The sequence below is a fragment of the Procambarus clarkii genome, chromosome 75 (genome assembly GCF_040958095.1).
Source record: "Procambarus clarkii isolate CNS0578487 chromosome 75, FALCON_Pclarkii_2.0, whole genome shotgun sequence".
Lineage (NCBI taxonomy): Eukaryota > Metazoa > Arthropoda > Malacostraca > Decapoda > Cambaridae > Procambarus > Procambarus clarkii.
Genome location: NC_091224.1, coordinates 24,958,085 through 24,979,977, shown reverse-complemented (window position 1 = coordinate 24,979,977; position 21,893 = coordinate 24,958,085). Strand labels below are relative to the sequence as shown.

The window sequence follows — 21,893 nt, the reverse complement described above, 5'->3', positions numbered from 1 at the left end:
GGATAGAACCCAAGATTCTCGATTGTGAGTCGAGAACGAACCACTAATTAGTTGCTTCGTAATATATTGACATTCTTCTTTATTCCATCGGATGCAAATGTGAAAGAGCGGCATGGCTATGTGTATGTATAAAGTCTATGGAGGGTAATTTCAGGTAAGAAATCAAACAATACCAAGTTTGCCCGAAACAGATTCAGATTCAGATTCAGATGTTTATTCAGGTAAGGTATATACATACAAGTGATGTTACATTAATGGATTGATATATAGATAGAGCTAGTACATACAATGCCTAAAGCCACTATTACGCAATGCGTTTCGGGCAAGAAAACATTAATATCTAGAACTTAATACTAATTGAGCATAAAGAATAAAAGATGTTGAGAACAAATACAAATAAAGATAAAAAAAAGGGGGAAACATGACTGAAAAAGCAGCACAAATACAATAGGTTGACAAACAGTGTTGATTAAAAAAAAAAAAAGAAAATAACAGACATGGGTTGACAATAGAGGAGTGAGGTAGATTACAGGGAATTTATTAGGTAGTGTTTAGTTTTTATCTTAAACTGGTTGAGAGAGGTACAGTCTTTAACATGGTTGGGAAGGTCATTCCACATTCTGGGCCCCTTGATTTGCAGAGCATTTCTAGTTTGATTAAGACGTACTCTAGGAATATCAAAACTGTATTTATTTCTGGTGTGGTGCTCATGGGTTCTGTTACAACCTACTATGAAGCTTTTAAGATCAGGATTGGCATTATAGTTTAGCGTTTTATATATGTATAATACACATGAGAGAATGTGCAGTGACTTAATATCTAACATATTAAGAGATTTGAGTAGGGGTACCGAGTGATGTCTGGGGCCAGAGTTGGATATTGTTCTAATAGCGGCTTTGTGTTGGGTAATTAGAGGACGTAAGTGATTTTGGGTAGTAGAACCCCAAGCACAAATACCATAGTTGAGATAAGGATAGATAAGGGAGTAATAGAGAGTCACCAGGGCAGGGCGTGGTACATAATATCTGATCTTAGAAAGAATGCCCACCGTTTTTGAAACTTTTTTAGATATATTTAGAATGTGTCCCTGGAAATTCAGCTTGTGGTCAATGAGATTGCCAAGGAATTTGCCATCTAATTTGTTACAAATTTGGGTATTGTTTATTTTGAGATTTATAAGACTAGAGGATTTATTGCCAAACAGAATATAGAAGGTTTTGTCAATGTTAAGGGTGAGTTTGTTGGCAGTTAGCCAAAGATGGACTTTATTTAGCTCAGTATTTACTGTGGCATTTAGAGCAAGAGGGTCAGGACTGGAGTAAATGAAGGTTGTGTCGTCAGCAAATAGAATTGGTTTGAGGTGTTGGGAGGCATTTGGAAGGTCATTAATGTAGATGAGAAAGAGGAGAGGGCCAAGTATGCTGCCCTGAGGAACACCAATGTTGATGGGTAGGGTGGGAGAAATTGTATTATTCACAGAAACATATTGGAGCCTGTCAGTAAGGTAGGGGCAGCTATGCGCTATGCATACTAGTGGCTTTAGGTATTGTATGTACTACCTCTATCTTTAAATCAAACAGAATGTTTGTACTGTAACTCTGCAACTATGTATGTACTTTTCCTAAATAAATTATTATTATTATTATTATAGTAAAATATAGATATGTTAGTCACTTAAAATGCGTATTAAGGAATAGAAAACGGAGACTTATTTACAAAGGGAGCGACTTCACGCCCTAACTAACCAAATTATGCTGTGATAAATTTTTCCTACATTAAAAATACTTGCAAGAAAGTAAACAAAAAATTTACCAAATTAACAGTGTTGGTGGGAAAGTTACAAATTCCACAAAGCCACTAACACGCACAGCGTTTTGGACAACTCTTAATATACTTATATGCTCTTAATAAATTTATTTATTTATTTATTACTGAATTTACCTGAGAGCCATTTTTCTCCTACATCTTGCCCGAAATTCTGTGCATATTAGTGGCTTTAGGAATAGTATATACTGTACTAGCTATATATCTATTAATCCAACATTCTGCTTGTAACTCATTGGTTATTATTTTATAGCACGGTCGGGTGAATTGGAATGTTGGAGAGACTCAAATAAAATCATGAGCCTTAATCAACGCATCAAAACATACCCAAAGGGTTGGGGGACCGTTTCTTCACTTCGTCCTCCCAGTTCCTGCCCCAGCATCTATCTCTTTGTCTACCCTGCCTTAACGCAGCTCCTGACATGTCCTATTATCCCTGCTCCTACTCTGACCTACTATTCCTGCTTCTACCATGTCCTACTATTGCTGCTCCTATAATATCCTGCTATCCATGCTCCTACCGTCCAACTATCCATGCTAATAACATCCTACTATCCCTGCTCTACCATGGCCTACTATTCCTGTTCCTACCATGTCCTACTATCCGTGCTCCTGTTCCTACCATGTCTTACTATTCCTGCTCCTACCATGTTCTACTATCTCTACTCCTGTTCATACCATGTTCTACTATCTCTACTCCTGTTCATACCATGTCCTACTATCCCTGCTCTACCATGTCATACTATCTTTCCTCTACCATGTCATACTATCTTTCCTCTACCATGTCATACTATCTTTCCTCTACCATGTCATACTATCTTTCCTCTACCATGTCCTACCAGGGTGATAGAAACTGCCCATTTATTTCCTGCCCGAAACGCTTTGCGTAATAGTGGCTTTAGGCATTGTATGTACTAGCTCTATCTATTAACCCAACAAACTTTGTAAAATCTCTTTATGTATGTACCTTACCTAAATAAAAATGATTATTATTATTATTATTATTATTTCCATCTCCGTCGGGGATCGAAGCCGGAACCTTAGGACTACGACTCCCGAGGGCTGTCTACTCAGCCGCAAGGCCCCCGACCTGACTCTTTACACTTTGCTTATCACAGTGCATAAATATAAATCTTGTATACTATTTCTCATAATTCTTACTTTGTTATGGTCTGTTTATTTGTTATAGATGATAGTGGTAGGGCTATTATTACTAATATTAAATGCTTTCCAGTATTATTATAGATATATTGATATTTTGTTTGCGAAATATTTTTGTGTTCTGCATATGTGTCTTCTGAACCTGTGTCCAAATAAAATATTGGTAAATAAATGCAGCATGTATGATTATTAATAATATTTTGATAGGTTGTGAACTAAGGAAGTCAAAGTTGGCGCGTGATGACGTCATGCGCTCAACAGTGAACTCTGCGGTGGTGAGAGTCTGTGCTCGGCTAGTGTTCATGTTCCTAATATTCCCCCGCTCCACACCCCTCTAAGCCACACACTCATTATAACTCTACTACACTATGGCCGCTCCTTAACCTCCTAGCTAACTGATCTTAGAGATGGGTTAAAGGGCAGGGAGGAAAATAGTGTTAGTGTGTGTGGAGGCGGCGTGTGGCAGGTGGTGGAGGTGTTGGAGTAAGAATGGAGGACTGGCAATAGTGGAGGTGGTGGTGTCAAGTGCGGTGACTTAGTCCCTTCCTACCGTGTCACGGCCTGAAAAAATGGCTTCCTCCGACTTCGTGACGGAGGTGGAGGTCCAGCCGGAGATACAGGAGGTGGAGATAGAGGCCATACCGGTGGATATGCCCGTGGAGACCATAGAGACCTACGACGGTGAACCCATCATCGCTCTCCAACAGTTGCCCGAACCTGGTCGCGAGGAGATCATTTTCCAGACGCAGGAGGAGGTGGTGGGCGAGCAGGAGATCCCCTACGAGATCCCGGTGCCCGTGGACAGTGACGTGTGTGTGGAGTCGTCGCCGGGGCCCTCCAAGAAGCACCACAAGAAGGGCCAGAAGCGGAGACGAGAGCTGGACGAGTTCACCTCCATCGCCAGTGTGGGCCAGAAGTGGGAGCAGAAGCAAGTGCAGATCAAGACGTTGGAGGGGGAGTTCTCTGTGACGATGTGGTCCTCGGGGGTAGACGAAGGTAGGCGTGAGTGTTGTGTATTAGTCTCTTGTCTCTCTCAGCAGGATCTTGTCCCTATCACGCCACTACCACCTACACCGCCTCCTCATCCTGGCCTGGAGATCGATAAGGCGCTCTTGCTCCACCACTGGTGGGCTCTTAGCGTTAAGATGGCTGGATTTGGCCTGGGTTATGGCTGGGCTCTCAATGTTTGTTTTTGTTTTGTGTCCGCCATGAAGGCCTGGGCGCAGCCATGTTAAATATGGCACCGAAATATGGCGGAAAAGCAACAATGGCGGACGGTCGCCATTTTCAGGCGGAGGCCGGGACTCGCTCCCAGTATTTTGTGGCGTTTACTCGGCCGCGGGCAGAGAAACATGTTGGGAGGACAGTATATCCCCGCGTGCCGACCTATTTATAACCTGGGTGTGGGTTTGGGCCAGGGAGCCGCTGGAGGACGGGGACGAGGAGCAATATAATTGAGGATGAGTGTGGAGGTCGACCTTGGCCCTCGGGGCATGGGGAGGGAAGGGGGGCTAGAGTCTATCCTCATACTCTTGAGTATAACCATACAAGGTGACCCTTGACTATGCCAGCATGTGGGAGGTCATACTCTAGCAGCGCTCACACTCACGGAATGTGATATTATTTAAGTTAAGGGTTTATATTGGAGTAGGAGATAGGTGTACGAAGTGCCTGACAGCCGCCATTGGTGCCAGATCTCTGACCTTGATGAATATATTAAGAGAATCGAATTTATTTTTGAAGAATGTTTGCATTCCTGATCAGTACGGGGGTTGAAAGTCGCAAATTAACTAACAATTTAAAATTGAAGAAATCTTTTATATGGGATGTAGGCTGCATATATGCACAAATGAACTATTAACTTTTGTAATGTTTGTCTAAAATAAAAAATGTTTTTTAATTTCTTCAGGGAAAGTTATTACATTTACGATGATAAATGCCAAATACAGTAGTTAAAGAAAAGGATTTCGTCCTGGTTGTTTTGTTCATAAATTATAATTTAAAAACTAAATTTTGTGTTAGAAATAGTTTTACATCCAGTGCTACAGTACCCTAAAATACTTTTATAGGTGATGGGTTAGATTAGATGGCAGAATTCATCTGCATACCTCAATTACCAACATAAAATATAGTAATTTTCACATAAGGCAAATAAGAGAAACGATATGATAAAATGTTTAATGGGCAAAGTAATGTCAATAAAGCTGTAAGCCTATTGTAGAGGAATCCTCCACACAAGAATCTACAGTTAATATAATATTTTTTACAGTTCTTTTGGACATATTAAAGTTAGAATGTGGAAGAATAAATGTCATGCAGTGTTAATATTTCAGTGGAGGAAGTTTTTAGTAATGACAGTGTCTGCAGTAATAAATCTAGTTTATCATGTAATTGGTAAAGATTTTTTTTTAAACCTTTCATTTGAAAATAAGTAAAATGGAAGCGGGTAAGATAAGTGGCTTTTTTGTTATCGGCATCCAAATAGCACAACTCCTATTGTGCAACTTCTATCGGCATCCAGATACAGGCACAACGTGCCTGTATCTGTATCTAAATTGAACCTGTATCTAAATAGTTTACAGCACTACAGTGGCCTGTATCCAAATTGTACAGTCCCCATTGGCATATTTGTATTGAATTAGCACTGCTCCCAAAAACAGTACAGTATTCACATTCTTGTATTCAGAAATACAGCACATCAGCTTTCATATATTCAAATAGCACAGAATCCCTATGGCCTTTATGCAAATAGTACACTTTCCCCAAGGCCTTTATCCAAATAGCATAGCATCCCCTGGCTTTTTTGCAAATAGCTTAGCATCTCATGGCCTTTATGCATAATAGCACAGCATCCTCATGGCCTTTATACATAATAGCACAGCATCCTCATGGCCTTTATGCATATATAGCATAGCATCCTCATGGCCTTTATACATAATAGCACAGCATCCTCATGGCCTTTATACATAATAGCACAGCATCCTCATGGCCTTTATAGAAATAGCACAGCATCCTCATGGCCTTTATGCATAATAGCACAGCATCCTCATGGCCTTTATGCATAATAGCACAGCATCCTCATGGCCTTTATACAAATAGCACAGCATCCTCATGGCCTTTATACATATAGCACAGCATCCTCATGGCCTTTATGCATAATAGCACAGCATCCTCATGGCCTTTATGCATATATAGCACAGCATCTTCATGGCCTTTATACAAATAGCACAGCATCCTCATGGCCTTTATACATATAGCACAGCATCCTCATGGCCTTTATACAAATAACACACTTCCCCAGCTGCCTGTATCCAAACAGTACAGTGCCCCATTAACATACAGTACATCCAGATAGTACAGTGCCCCATTAACATGCATCCAAATAGTACAGTGCCCAATCTGCCTGTATCAAAATACTGTAGTACAGTGCTAAATTAACCTGTATCCAAATAATATTCACCTAGTTGTGCTTGAAGGGGTTGAGCTCTGGCTCTTTGGTCTCGCCTCTCAATTGTCACTCAACTGGTGTACAGATTCCTGAGCCTACTGGGCTCTATCATATCTACATTTGAAACTGTATACTGCACATCATTGACTTGTTTCTAGATAACATGACCTCATTTGGCTGTATCCAAATTACAGCACCACATTGCTTTAATCCAATAACACCACTATGTGGCCTGTATCCAACAACATTGTACCACATTACTGTACCATGTTCTATTAGAAAGAACTGCCTTCAGGGAACTTGTGTAAGGAATCATTCAGAACCTTTCATACCTCATATGTCAGACCAATACAACTCCAGTGTGGAGTCAACATCTAGTCAAACGCAAAGCAAAGTTAGAAAAGGATCAGAGGTAAGCCACCAAGCTAGTCCTCATAGCAAAGAGGAGCTACGAGGAAAGAATACTGGCACTGAACCTCACGACACTGGAAGACAGAAGAGTTAGGGGATACATGATCACTACCTATAAAATTTTCAGGAATTGATAGAGTAGATAAAGATAAAATGTTTAGCATGGATGGTTTACAAATAAGGGGACACAAGCAGGCAATGAGTCACAATAACGAGGCTAAAGTATGTTGACCAGACCACACACTAGAAGGTGAAGGGACGACGACGTTTCAGTCCGTCCTTGACCATTCTCAAGTCGATTGTGAGAATGGTCCAGGACGGACCAAAACGTCATCGTCCCTTCACCTTCTAGTGTGTGGTCTGGTCAACAAGGGGACACTAAGTGGAAACTGAGTACCCAAATGAGCTACAGGGATGCAGAAAGACATTTTTCAGTGTCAGAATAGTTAACAGATGAAATGCATTAGACAGTGATGTGGTGTAGGCAAATTCCATACACAGTTTAAACTGTAGATATGATAGAGCCCAGTAGGCTCAGGAATCTGTACACCAGATAAGTAACAGTTGAGAGGTGGGACCAAAGAGCTAAAGCTCAACCCCTGCAAGCACAACTAGGCGAGTACATTGGCCTGTATTGAAATATTCAGTACTCCATCGACCTCTGTTGGGATTGGGATAGCACAGTATCACATCACCCAATTTCTAAGTAGTACAGTGGTCTGCATCCAACGTAGTTACAACTCTTAGGTTTGGTGAGGGTTATGTATACTTTGTGCTCTCATTTCTTACAATGGAAAACACTTTTCTCCTCCTGGTCTTTGATATATACAGTATTAGTATATCACCAGGAAGAAAAGGCCCAGGATGAGTACAAAAGTGGAGAAAAACAGGAAAAAACAATTACTGTACTGTACTATATGCCAAATGAGAGAATGGAAATAGCGGCAGTATCAAACGACACACTTAACAGACCAGAAAAAGGAAATCTTGAAAACCTGACAGCCAGACAATCTATATAAGAGATTCAGAGAATACCAGACTAGAAATTGCTACAGATAAAGTATGTACAATAACAAAATAAAAGTCAATAACAGAACAGGCAATGTAAGAGAGACTGACAAAAATGGCAAATTTATATAAATACTGTACTATGTCAGGGGAATATGCAGTCACATTGAATACTGTAGCTATCCATGTCCCCCCAAAATTCTAAAAAAATCCCCCCCCACCCAAAAAAAAAAAAAAATAATAATAATAAAATAATAATGTACTTTTGGAAAAGGATGAAGTTATCCTCCAGACATCAGTGCCTAAACAAAAATTAGAAGAAGCCACACCAGTCCATAGAATGAAACCTGAAAAATACCAGAAACTCATTGAATATATTTACCACATTAAAATAGGAATAGAGTCCTAGAAACTTGTTAGAATACGAATAAATATTATAACATTAATATTTCCATGATTTGGTGCATGGTCTTACAAAAATAATAAGATTTTTTCCAAATTTTAGGGGATATATTTTATTTTTTGTTCTTTTGTTTTCAGGCAGATGTACAGTTCATAATATCTAAAAAAAAAAAATGATGTAATAAATAGTGTCTGGAGACTAGCCCCATAATTTGCCTCTCTTATTTTTGACACCAAAACAAAGCATTTCCAAATTCTGTACAGTAATGTAATAAAGATTGCCAACTCTCCACCATATTGCCAACTCTCCACCACAACAATGCCTCATTAAACTCCCCCAACAAACCCCATTCCCAACAACCCCAGAACAAACCACCTTAACAACCCCCCCCCAAACAAAGTTACTACAGCAACCCCTCCCAACATTAGTGCAACTACTAACATTATAGTATTCAATTCCAAAACTTATGCACACCCTGGATTTGGCTTAAGATACGTATACCGTAATAGCCCTATCAAAACCTCCTGAAAATGGAAATGCACTTGGATTTGCCAAAAATCAATGCTTAAAGTCAACAATGAAGTCAATTTCTTTCTTAGTTATGCAGTCCATACCCATCCCGTGGCCGGTGGTGGAAAGGGTTACAAAGGCACATAATCGGTTCAGGTTAACTATGTAACCTCCATAGTTAATTTAGCTAAGCAAGTGACAATCTTTTGAAGCTAGTTATACAGTTGTTAATGTTACATACACCTGTATATACATACATACACCTGTATATACATACATACACCTAGTATATACATACATACACCTGTATATACATACATACATAATATATACATACATACATATATATATATATATATATATATATATATATATATATATATATATATATATATATATATATATATATATATATATATATTCCTGGGACCATCAGGCCTGATGGTCCCCAGGAATATATTTATATATATATATATATATATATATATATATATATATATATATATATATATATATATATATATATATAATTGCTACACAAATACATATACTGTACTTATCAATAATCTTTTTTATATCACAAGTGAGGAACAGTTTTATTTATAAATGGCCTAAGAGTCAAATTCAATGTTTAGTGCATGCACAGACACTCAAATTAGAAATTACATGGACAGTTAAGAATGGTCAGCAAAATCTAATTATAAACAGTGTGATAAAGAGTGAACAGGTCAAATAGCGGAGTATGTCTGTTGCATTTTATTGGGCAGTTCTGGCACAGCCTCATTTTGCCCTTGGCATGGGTCTGTCTTGTTTCCTGTTTATTAGACCAGGTAGAGTACAATACCTCAGAATGACAATAGTCATTCTGCCCTCATGCTCTATTGGAACCTGCCTGGTCTCGATGCAATCTTGTAATTTTTGTGTAGACTACTTTGGTTTTGAGCATAACTATCATTGAAGACTTTAATCTTAAGATTTTGTTTTGTTGGCTTTGGCTACAGGTATGTAACTATTTGGATGAATTTCTTGATCACTGTTGCTGTTCGAGTTTATCTTGTTTGGAAGTGAGGGGGGTTTTGTGAGCAAGGTTCTGCTCACGTTCGACCAGTTCCCTCTTGGCTAAGCTTTACTAGCCATCTTTCTGGACAGGTTCCTTCTTGGTATTCGCTTGGGTCATTCAGCAGCCAGTCCATCATTTTGTGTCCTGTGGTGGCCCTGCAGTGGTATCTTAGGGTGTCTCGTCACTTCATATGATTCTCTGTGATGATTCTGTTTCTCAGCCCGTGTAAAGTACTGTACTATTGTGCCTCACACTAATGTGTGGTTACCTCGGCTGCTTTGCAAAGAAGTGAAATGCATTCAGCCACAGGCTTGGCACCATGTTCATGATCTGTGGAAATTTGGATTGACCTAGAGATCACTTGGAGCTGGATAGTTTTTTTTTTTTTGTTTCCCACTCAGACCCAATAGGGACATTTAAAAAGATCCCTACTGGACCAAGAAGTGCTGACTTAATGTGGCAGTGTCTTTCTATTGTTGGAAGAGCAGAAGTGCCCAAGGAAGTACAGTAACTATATTGTCTGCTCAGAAAGGAGCTCTTCATCTACATTCAAAGAAGTATTTTATCTTTGTTTTAAAATTTAAATATTTTTGAATGCTTGTCATATGCTGTCATATTGAACTGTCATATGATTTACTGACCCAAGTTTTGGTTACTCTGTGAAATGAATCCCAGCTGGTGTAGTTTGGCTCGTACAAAGATTTTAAAGATCAAAAGTTGGACTATTAATTAAGAAGTCACTTTTTAAAATACTGTAATTATCTATCAGCCTGTTGTTTGTGTGGTACAGTATTACATAATGCTGATATGGATTTATGTGGGTGAGCAATTTTACTATAATTGTTTAATGTGCTGGCAAAACTTTCTTTACGTGGGTTGAGCATAATGATTAATGGGATAATAACCTTGCATAACCTAACCAAAACCGGTTTCCCAAGCTATATCACCATAAGTGGAAGATTGAAGAATGGTGTTTATTAACACAAGCGTCCATAATGGTACTGTATGTGAAAAGTTTTATTTCTGACAGTGAGGGACCCTGTCTTGCATCATTTACAAAATTACTTGCATCACTTGCCCCTGCTGGTTGAAATATTGCTATTAACCTGCCTTCATATAATTATTCAAGTAATCAACCCTATCTCTACTATTTTGTTCTAAATAAAGTAAGAATTATATGTGTAGTGTTTAGTCATTTCAAGAAGTGCATCGAGTCACATTGTTGTGTGGTGCAAGTATGGTGGTGGTCAGTGGTAAGGCGACCTGTTGCAGCCAGTGGTAAGCTTACTACTGGCTACCAACTCTTCTCTTTTTATCATTCTTTACACATTATCAGTCTCAACCATACTATTTTACCCTAAGTAAAGTAAGAAAAATCATAAATACTGTACTGTACATGATTTTGTCGTGACAGGAGCTATAAATAAAAACAAATTCGTATGATAAAAGAAGTGAGTGTTATCAAGAGTGACAGCTATCTGCCGCTGCCTCCAATAGTGACAAGTGTAGCTGATGCAGTAAATATAAATTTTCTTGCTTTAATCTCACAATAAATATAAAGTGAAAGAAGGGAGACATAGAATGCATAATAATGCAAGAATAAGAAATAATGCATGTTTTGGGTTTATGTATGATTTATAGTCATACTGTACTGTGTATCCGGTGGCATTTGCTGCTAGGCTTATCAGTAGTGTTTGTTTGAAGGACTGTCGAACTCACTCCCTTCCATCCTTACCTAGCCTTTTCAATTGACAATATTTAAGTTGATGGATGAGGTAGGCCTACTGAGCATTTCAGTAAATTAAATTTGCTCTGTAGGTGTTCTGTCAAGAGTGAAAAGAAGTAGAGTTTGAAAGTTTCTGGAACCTAGCCCTATTTTTCACATGTTCAGTACTTTTGAGTTTTAGTTATGCGAGTTTTGATTTACACTGTGACCTCTGCACACATCACAAGCCACTTGTTTTATACAGTATAGTCGTATCAAAATCTAAATTATTTATATTAGATATACGGTACAGTATTTGTGAGAGCCTCTTGTATTGTTACTGTATTTGGTTAGAACAGAATAAATTGCTGTTTAGTCTTCTTTCTTTAACGGGTCATGTTATTTGTGGGGACTAACCCAACACCAGAAGATAAGGAGACGATGACGTTTCGGTCCATCCTGGACCATTATCACAATCAAGATGACCAGACCACACACTAGAATGTGAAGGGACGACGATGTTTCGGTCCGTCCTGGACCATTCTCAAGTCGACTGTGAGAATGGTCCAGGACGGACCGAAACGTCGTCGTCCCTTCACATTCTAGTGTGTGGTCTGGTCATCATACTTTAGCCATGTTATTGTGACTCATCGCCTGCTTATTACAATCAACTTCATAATGGTCCAAGAAGGACCGAAACGTCGTTGTCTCCTCATCTTGTGATGTGTGGTTTAATCTTCATATCTTCTGCCACGTTATTGTGATTCATCGTCTGCTTATTTGTGAGATTTTATGAAATGGGTAGTTTTCAAAGTTTATCTTTCATATCTTGAAGGTTCACAGACTAAACTAGTCTTTGAAATTTCCAGATGACCTCAGTAACCCAGAACCAGATCCAGACTATACAGAGTACATGGCCGGATCAAACAAGAAGTTGGCTGGTATACCTGGAGTTGACCTATCCGACCCTAAACAGCTAGCAGAGTTTGCAAAGATAAAACCAAAGAAATCTAGTAGTGATGACATTGCTAGAACAATTGCCTGTCCACACAAGGTTTGTGTGTTGAATTAACCCTATTCTAAACATGAAATACTTTATTTAGTCTTGTCAAATAACCATTACACTTTTCAAGAACAAGTATTAAAGAGTAGTAAACCCTTTCTAGCAGCCAAATCCTTTAAAAATCTAGTCCATCATCTTGGTTAATTGCTGTCTACATTACTCCTATAGTCAACACTATTATCTTGACCTACAGACATGCGTACTTGTTGCATATTCTTTCCATTAGGAGACAGCTGATAGCAAATCATAGCCATCTATCTAACCTCAGCTGCTAAAATTGCCAGGGTTTTCCTCAAATCCTCCCTTAGTGTCCTGGTACTTTTATCAATCCAGCTTGCAGCTTCAACAAATAATGGAACATCTGCATGTATAATACTCTGCTGTTATATCTATTAAGCCTATGCTTGAAATGTTCTGCAGTATATTTAATTTTTCATCTAATTTAATGTTTTATGAATAAATGTGATTTCTTTCCAACAGGGTTGTAATAAAATGTTTCGCTGACAATTCTGCCATGAGAAAACACTTACATACTCATGGTCCTAGAGTACATGTGTGTGCAGAATGTGGTAAAGCTTTTGTAGAGTCTTCAAAACTTAAAAGGCACCAGCTTGTACACACTGGAGAAAAACCTTTTCAGGTAGGTAAAGCTGTGTAAATATATAATTAGTACCGTATTCATAATGAAAGATTTTATTGCTGGAGACATAGGTTCAGTAGTATGCATGATAGAGAAGTTGGTTAATTTAATTTCTTATGGGATCTTTTGTGTATTTCAGTGTACATTTGAGGGCTGTGGCAAGAGATTTTCATTGGATTTTAATCTAAGAACTCATGTACGAATTCACACAGGAGATCGACCCTATGTATGTCCATTTGATGGATGTAATAAGAAATTTGCTCAGAGTACCAACCTTAAATCACACATCCTCACCCATGCCAAAGCGAAGTAAGTTTCCCAGATAGTTTTTGTTATATGCAGGTTTTTTTCACATTTCTTTAGGAGCCATGTGTTATGAGGTGATATTAAAATCTGGCCACCATGTTGCCAAATGTGGGTGTGTTAGGAGGAGGGGCTGTACATATACTGTGGTTCGTATTCATGTCATGTTTTGCACATAATTTGTTGTACTGCACATGTTTTCAACAGAGCAGAGGCAGGCTACAACCTGATAAGTAATGAGATCTAAATAAATTGATACTGCAATTTAAAAACTGATGTGAAATATGTATCCCTACTCAAAACATGCACAGTAGATTGATCACCTCTAAAGACAGTGCTGATTTTTTAAATAAATTATTTAGTATACTGTACCACAATAAAAAAAAGGTTAATATTGTTATTTTCCCTATTAGTCATTCTGAAGCAGGAAACAGTTTGTTAGTGTCTGGGAGCATTTATTGAGCAATTGTGCCAAGCTTAGTTTATAAGCTAAGAAGTGTAATTCTGGGTCAAGTTGATATGCAATACAACCCCTATTTACCAAATTCATTGGTTCATGCTTTACTGGGCAGTTGCTGGCAGAAGTCACCTCATTATGTACAATAATTCCACATTAAGAACATGAGAATTAAGGAAACTGCATAAGACCTATTGGCTCATATAAGGCAGCACCTACAGTATTTATACAGTATCCATCCAAACTCACTCCTGTATATGTCTGACTTACTTGTGGCCAAAAAGTCATGTATAACATGTAATATTTGCATGTTATTTATGAGTTCTTACATTAATAATCATTTCAGTTCTCCCATTTTCACTTTATTTAGGGGGAAGACAAGTTTACATATATTTATTTGGTTGAGAGGCAGAGGAAAATATTTACATTAACTGTCAGCCAGTTTATCATTGGTACAGTAGTGAAGAATAGTTCTTCACTGCTGTTAATTGACGGCGCTGAATCAGTAACTTTGTCTTTGTCTTAGTATTACGGTACAGTATATTCATGACTGACTTCAAGCAGAATTGTTTGTCAAAACACACTGTGGAACATATTATTGTACAACGGCAAGTATATTTGTTAAGAGTATTAATACAAATTGGTGCAAAACTGACAGTCTGTTTCTTTTCTGCAGAAACAACATGCGAGCAGCTGCCAATACAACACCACAGTACGAGACAGATTACAACTCGACTCAACAGTACGTGCAGGTTGAGATGCCCTCACCAGATGACCAACAGTTTGTTATTTACACCAGCTAATTTATGTGTAAAATAATTGGTGTATTCAGAGACAATTGACTGTTGTGCACAAGCGTATTTTCTATGTGAAGTGACTTTTAAAGATTCCAGTGGATATGAACTTGTGCACAGTTGTACAGTACTGTAAAGGAACATTTTACAAATGAACGCAGTGATAAGCTAACAAGTGCATTATTATAATTTTGTTTATTGTAAATTATATAAATATGGCTTTAGTAAGGTAGGCCAGTCAGTGCTTTGGAAACTACTAAATAAATACTGAATAAGTTTTGGTGCAGTTTCAAGTTATTTATCTCCAGAAAATATATCATTTTCAATCAAAAGCTACACAAATGTGAGCAGCAGCAGCAGAAGTCTACGCATAAACCAAGCAGACTAAAGGGGCCGGGAGCTGCACTGGAGAGACAAGTGCCATGGAGCGATTTGCAAATCCTAATGCAAGAAAGCAAGAAGTCATAATTATTTGATTAAGAAGACCAGTTGTGATTTTGACTGCCAAACTCAAATGTCAGTTGATAAATACTTTCTATTGTTGTAATTTTGTTTTTGGATAAGCAGGTTTTATATTGTAATTATCAAGTAGTACTTGTAGTGGGTGAAATGTGTTTTCACAGATTTTGATTCAATTCACTAAACAAACTGCAAGAAACAAAATTACATTTTGCTACATTATTCTTATGTATCTAAAATTTTGAACGTTATATATAAATTACATCCAAGGGTGAAATATTTACTTTGCAATTGTAGTTTGGAGAAGACTTTGAGCTTGTGCATTATTAACCAACAGGTGTGTGTGTGTGTGTGTGTTTTGTAAGAATGTTTGTTGTATGTGTAACATTACAACTCTGGTAACTGGTTACAGTTTGTTTCCCCTATACCAGTGTACATAATAATGTTAACAGTGCTCGTGTGCATGTATTGTTGGCCCGTACTTTCTCTACCTCTCATACAGAGAATCTTAGGTGTTGAAAATGTAGTACAAAAATTATATAAATAATTTTTTATACATTTATAATTGGAAAAATAACAGCAAATTTTTTAATAGGTTTAGTTATCTTTCTTATAGCTAAATTGTATTAGATAACTGAAATTCAGTTGTTTCAATGAAAAGGAATGTGATATAATAATTTAATCTGTAATTTTGTTACAAATGTGAGGTCTTCATCTTTAATGTAAATGATATTTGGAAATTATACCAAAATTACTGAAACCAGTTTGTGGAGGGCACTGTTCAAGTTTGCAATGGCTGAGAAAATGCATAAAGATGCTAGAGTATAAACCACTCTGCTTTAATAAATACACAAGCTAGCTAGCATTTATTAAACAAAAAGTGGGATATCAAAAGGCTAGCATCACGTGCACCATTCCCTCTTTTTGAATTAGCAATTTTGACATTGCTATTGACTGGCTCCATGCATATCATGGAGAATATTGCCCTTGAAACTTGGCACGAGTTTGTGACGGACTCCATACACATCATGGACAGTATTGCCCTTAGAACTCTGCTCAAGCAAGTGACCGCTCCATGCACATCATGGACAGTATTAACTTGACAACTCTGCCTGAGCCTTGAATCAAATTCCTGTCTCATGGCTTGCATCTCCCGAGTATTAAAATTTGTCCTTTGTTTTGTAATAATTATAGTTTAGGTAATGCATTGCTGATGTAATCAGGATAAACCATGTATAGACAACTTTCCAATGACTGCTGATCACGTTTATTTTAGAGAAGTCCTGTGAGGATGAACCAAGCAGGTCTCTAAATTATAAACTAACTTAATAGAGCTGACAGTACTTTCAATACACTAATATTTATTCAGGCATATTAGTAATAAAGAAATTGTATTTTATATGAGTAAAATTTTGATGTAGATTGGTTGGTCTTGCTTGCCCATAGAAATATTGCAGAAATTAATTCGTTATTTGTTTTTTATCACTTTATAATTCATTAATGTTTGGCACAAATTTTAGCTTATATTTTTTACTTTTTTTTTCCCCCGTTTCAGCTTCATCTTATTTCCTCCCATCTTCTAGACCCATGGGGATGGTGCATTCTATATTTTTTTTTTATTTGCACAAGTGATAAGTGCTTTGTTGTAGCCAAACTATCCATGCACAATTTGTTTTGCAAATGGTCCAAGCACTGCTGAGTTTTTACACTGAATATGGAGAAACAGTAATAGCTTAAACAATATAACGTATTAAAGAAAAGAATGGTAAATTTTTTGTCTTGTTAAATTTGTCAGTTTTGTTAGACAAGACTATCTGCTGTGCTTACCTATCAGTGACCACAGACAAAAAAACAAAACTAGCCTGATTACAATATGGCGTTATATGACAGTGCTGGGAAGATGTGACACCATGAGCGTAGCTCATACTGTAACTACACTTGGGTAATTACAATTACTTAGTTCTGTATTACAATACCAAAATCTATTATTACTATTATGGCAATTTTAAGTTGATTTGCAGGATGTTTGTGTGGTACCAGAACCTAAAGTGAAACATGTTCCCATGTAGATAGTTTGCTATTAGGTGAGGAATTGCCTTCATGAAGGCGTGCACCGAACTATGTCTTAGCACCTCGGCAGACCAACTTGCCATCCATTCTGTATGACGACTTGCATATTGGCTTTGGTGAATAAGTGACTATTTGCGAGAGATTTTGTTTATATTACTTCTCATTGGTTTCGAGTTACTTTTTATGCTAATTATTTGTTTATTACTTTGACCATACAGTATGTGTACAAGGAACATACCATCAAGTGTGTGTTTATAGTACTGTAAGGCAGGTGAAGTACAGTAGTTTGATTTCTTAAATTTTGTTATGTAGTATAGTGACGATTTCTTAAATTTTTGATCTAGTATAGTGATGGATAATTAACATATCTTTTACCTTGATTTTACTTATTTAAATAACATGAATTTTGAATTTTATAATTATTGAACACTTAAGACTGAATATAAATAGTATATTTCATTATAAATGTTCTAAGTAATTAACAGTAATGTTTCATTATAAATTCTAATTTTAATGCAAAGTAAATTAAATATTTCACAATTTTTGTTAATCTGGAGAAGGTATGGTTGCATTTGTGCGTAGTTCCCTTTCAAAATCATGTTATGTTTTAAACAAATCAACGTGGGAACAAGTAAGAACTCAACTTTGGGTATGACGTTAATAGTGTCTGCTGTGCAAGATTTAAATTGACCAACTATGATGATTTAGAATTTAAATGATTACTCTTATTCACTTGGCTACTGAAGACATTATATTAATTTGTTCTCAGCTGCTTTAGTTTGTAATAGCCAAAGTAGGAAGTTTCATACTTTTTACAATAATAAACAAGATCCTGTGAGTACTCATATTACCACAACAAATCAAACAGAAAATAAATCTCGGCAGAAAACTTAATCTATTAAATATTAACACCCTTTAAAATTCACGTCAAAATTATTTCCAGTCATAATATAAATTAAGTTTAGTCCACCTCGATAAACAGACTTGCTAATGGTCTTGCTGTTCATTGAAAAAGACTCGTACGAAATCAATTTAGTATGGCCTGTAGAACAAAAGCGAACTAGTACAGTGATGGAAAAAGTTGCAAACGGAATTTTTCCATTGAAATCAGTACTGTTTCCTTATAGGAAGAATTCAATTTGTTGTTAAACACTAAAGTTAATATGCATAAAGTGCTTCACAGACATGACTGGTGTGTTTAATTAGAGTTAGTATTTTATACAAATTTATTAGCGTCTGGATTACCAACTTAGTAACCATCCTGAGAGAAATCAACTTTTCCTATATTCATTGTATCTTCACTTGGTAGTTTGCTATAATTTCTCTACCTTCACGTAATCTTTTCACTGGCAATTGCTGTTGCATCGTCTTATTTTACTAGATACTTGTTTTTGCTCCAGTCTATGTAACTGCCACTTAGTTTCGGCAATCAAATGTCGTAAGAAAAATGACAGGTTGGATAACAAGGACCTTTCAAACAAGGGATGCCATACCAATGATACTTTTCAAGACAATAGTGCTCACTAGGGTGGAATATTGTTGCTCTCTAACAGCCCCATTCAGAGCCAGAGAAATTGTTGACCTAGAGAGCATTCAAAGATCCTTTACTGCTAGAATCCACTCTACAAGTCACCTTAATTACTGGGACCGATTAAAAGTTCTAAATCTGTATTCTCTAGAGCGCAGGTGAGAGATACATAATAATCTACACATGGAAGATATTAGAGGGATTGGATATCTGAACACACAAATAATATAACACGAGACCAGTAGGCATAGCAGGATGTGCAAAATGCCATGATCCCCGTTGAAAAGCTGAGGTGCAATAGGTACGCCGAGGAAGAACTTTATCAACATCAAGAGGCCAAGACTTTTCAACACTCTTGCTACATGTAAGGAACATAACTGGATGGCCTATCAGTGTTCGAGAGAACCTGACAACCCCCCCCCCCCTCAAAGAATACCTGATCAACCAGGTGTGATTCATACACCAGGCTGCGAGCAGCTGCATCCAACAGCCTTGTTGACCAAATGACCAACTGGATGGCATGGTAGGAGACTGGGCCGCGAGGCCAATGTTTCCCAAAAGCTACACAAGGTAGTTGCAATAAGAAAGCTTTGTGTAACATCAGTAGCAAGCAGTGCATGGGAAATAGGCTTATAGGTTCCAGAAGATGAGACAAAATGTCAGCACTGTGGAGAAATGCCCGACAGACCACTGGAACATTATCTAACACAGTGCAAGGTTACAAACCCATTAAGATTTCAACTTAGATTCAACAGAGCAGTTGTTGTTAAACACATGGGACAAAATACTGAAGCGACCATACGAGTCATAATACTCATACTCCGCCCAAGTAAAACAAACATTGAACACTTAGTGGGCCAGCCAGAGGCTTAGGGCCCACGTAGGAATATCCCTAGCAAGCATGTGTAATGTTTATTGTGAATTAGGCTTTAAAAGGAGGTTTTCTACCAGTCTGCCTCTATCCATTTGCAAAGTATTTGCTACTACTGGTTTTTCATCATCCTCTGCACATTTGAAGAATGAGAATATATCCTCATTCTTCCATACAACATTCTCCTTCCATTCACCTGGACTGTATGGGTCGCGAACTGTGGACCCCACGGGTGGGAGACCATAGCTCTATCGACTGGGCTATATGAGAACAGGAGGACACATGGTAAACAATACCAAAGGTAACAGATTCACCCAGTTTTCTAAAGAGGGACAAACCACGGGAGACATCTCCTGTCACGCAGGGTGCAGCCGCACCTCCACAGATCTCCAGTATCATCTATTGATACTGGTGATGGCTCAAAAGGGCCACCACCTACGGGCTATTCATGCCCGTGCCACCTTTTGGGTGACTTAATCTTCATCAATCTTCATCAGGGACAAACGACCCTTAAGAACATCAGGAAAACAAGACACTTGATCATGCCAAAAATTGGGGCAAGCTACAAGGTGAATGACTATATATGGGACAATGCAGTTTGGAGAAAAGGGAGCAGGATGTTGTTCAATCAAGTTAGGCAGGTGTGCCCAACATGCAACCTAGCCAAAGTCATTTCCCAGTGCCTATTATGGTGGCAGGAGGATAGCCAAGGGAAAAGGTCACTTTTAAAAGAACACAGTTTATTACCTGCAATGCCAACCCAAGAAATCTGCCTATTGTTGCATGAATGTCCAGGTAGAAAACTGAATAAGGAATACTTTCCAGGAAATGTTGCAAGTATGAATTGCATCCTTAGCAGAGGCATCTACATGTTCATTCAAGGTAATAACTCCAATATGGTTGAGAATCCAACAAAATTATACCCCTCAGTGTATCTCACCAGTGGAATTGGTGAGATACACGAGAGGGGTACTGGGGTTGGGTTGTCTTACTTCCTGACAAGCATAATTCTCTGGAAACCAGAAAATGTCATTACAATTAAGAGATGGCATGTCCAAGAATAAGAAACTAAATATAATAGTAAGTAATTAATTATCAAAAGAAGGCACCAAACCGGGAAGGCTACGTAGCACCATCAAATGTGCGGTATAATCAGAGTGCGCTAAATATCACCAAAGATGCCAATACGAAAACAAACGCATAAAGCAAACGGTATCAAAAGCATCCAGTTCACCAAGAATTCTATCGAGGGGACAAGCGGCTGCGAGGGACGGTCAGAAAGCAAGACACACGCTTGTCCTGGAAGTCAGGACATTCAACAAGGATATGAGGGACAATACAATTTGGACAATAAGGAGCAATTCTGTTGGGTACAGAGGTGAAAAGGGCTGAATGGTGCCCAATCAATAAACTCTACTCAGGGTTAGCCCTCCCCCAATATACAAGATGGATACATGTTAGTGACAGGTAAAATTTAAGGCCTCATTTCTCTATTTCTTGAATATGGACACCTATTTGTAGTTTTTTGAATTTGAGAATTTTCCCCCCCATTTGTTAATGACACATGACAAACCTTAATTAAAGAGTTACATATTGTTTGCTGCCTTTCAACATCAATGTTAAGCTCTGGTTCCACAGGTTTCTTTGCATCTAATTCTTCCAGGCAATGGGTAAATATCTAATCTATGTAGGCATACAATTAGTGGTGTGGGCATGCAGTTAGTGGGTGAGAGCAAGCATATAATTTAGGTTAACGTGGGATATGCAGTACTGTACTTGCCTATCAGTGTGTACGGGGAAGTGAGGTCTAGCTCTTTATACCCAACCTACTAGCCTTCTACCTGTTGCATTACAACCTAACTACTGACTTTCAAATTCTTTGTCGAATCAGGCTTTAAAGTTGTGGATGGCGGTAGCTTCCACAACTACCTCTTTTAGAGCATTCTACTTGTTAACTACAGTACCTGTAGATGGTACGAGTACTTTCTTACATACCTTCGACTCATTTTCACTTCCAGCTTCCACTTGTGTCTTGTCCTACTTTCTCTCTAAAGAAGCTATCCTTATCCACCTTATCTATTCCCCTTAGTATCTTGTAAGTTGTGATTATATCAGTGTTCATGTGTTTCGATGCTGGGGTGAACATATTATTGGTGGTGGTTGAGTGTTAGTAAGTAT

The 21,893-nt window shown here is 37.9% G+C and overlaps 1 protein-coding gene across 1 annotated transcript; it reads left to right on the top strand.

Moving 5' to 3' along the window:
* Positions 1-3,256: 3,256 nt before the first annotated feature.
* LOC123771669 (transcriptional repressor protein YY1) lies at positions 3,257-16,668 on the top strand. Its single transcript, XM_045764300.2, is given in 6 exon segments — positions 3,257-3,981; positions 12,400-12,584; positions 13,074-13,094; positions 13,096-13,233; positions 13,373-13,542; positions 14,670-16,668. Coding segments are annotated over 6 exon segments (1,068 nt in total). The 5' UTR covers positions 3,257-3,554; the 3' UTR covers positions 14,797-16,668.
* Positions 16,669-21,893: the final 5,225 nt, after the last annotated feature.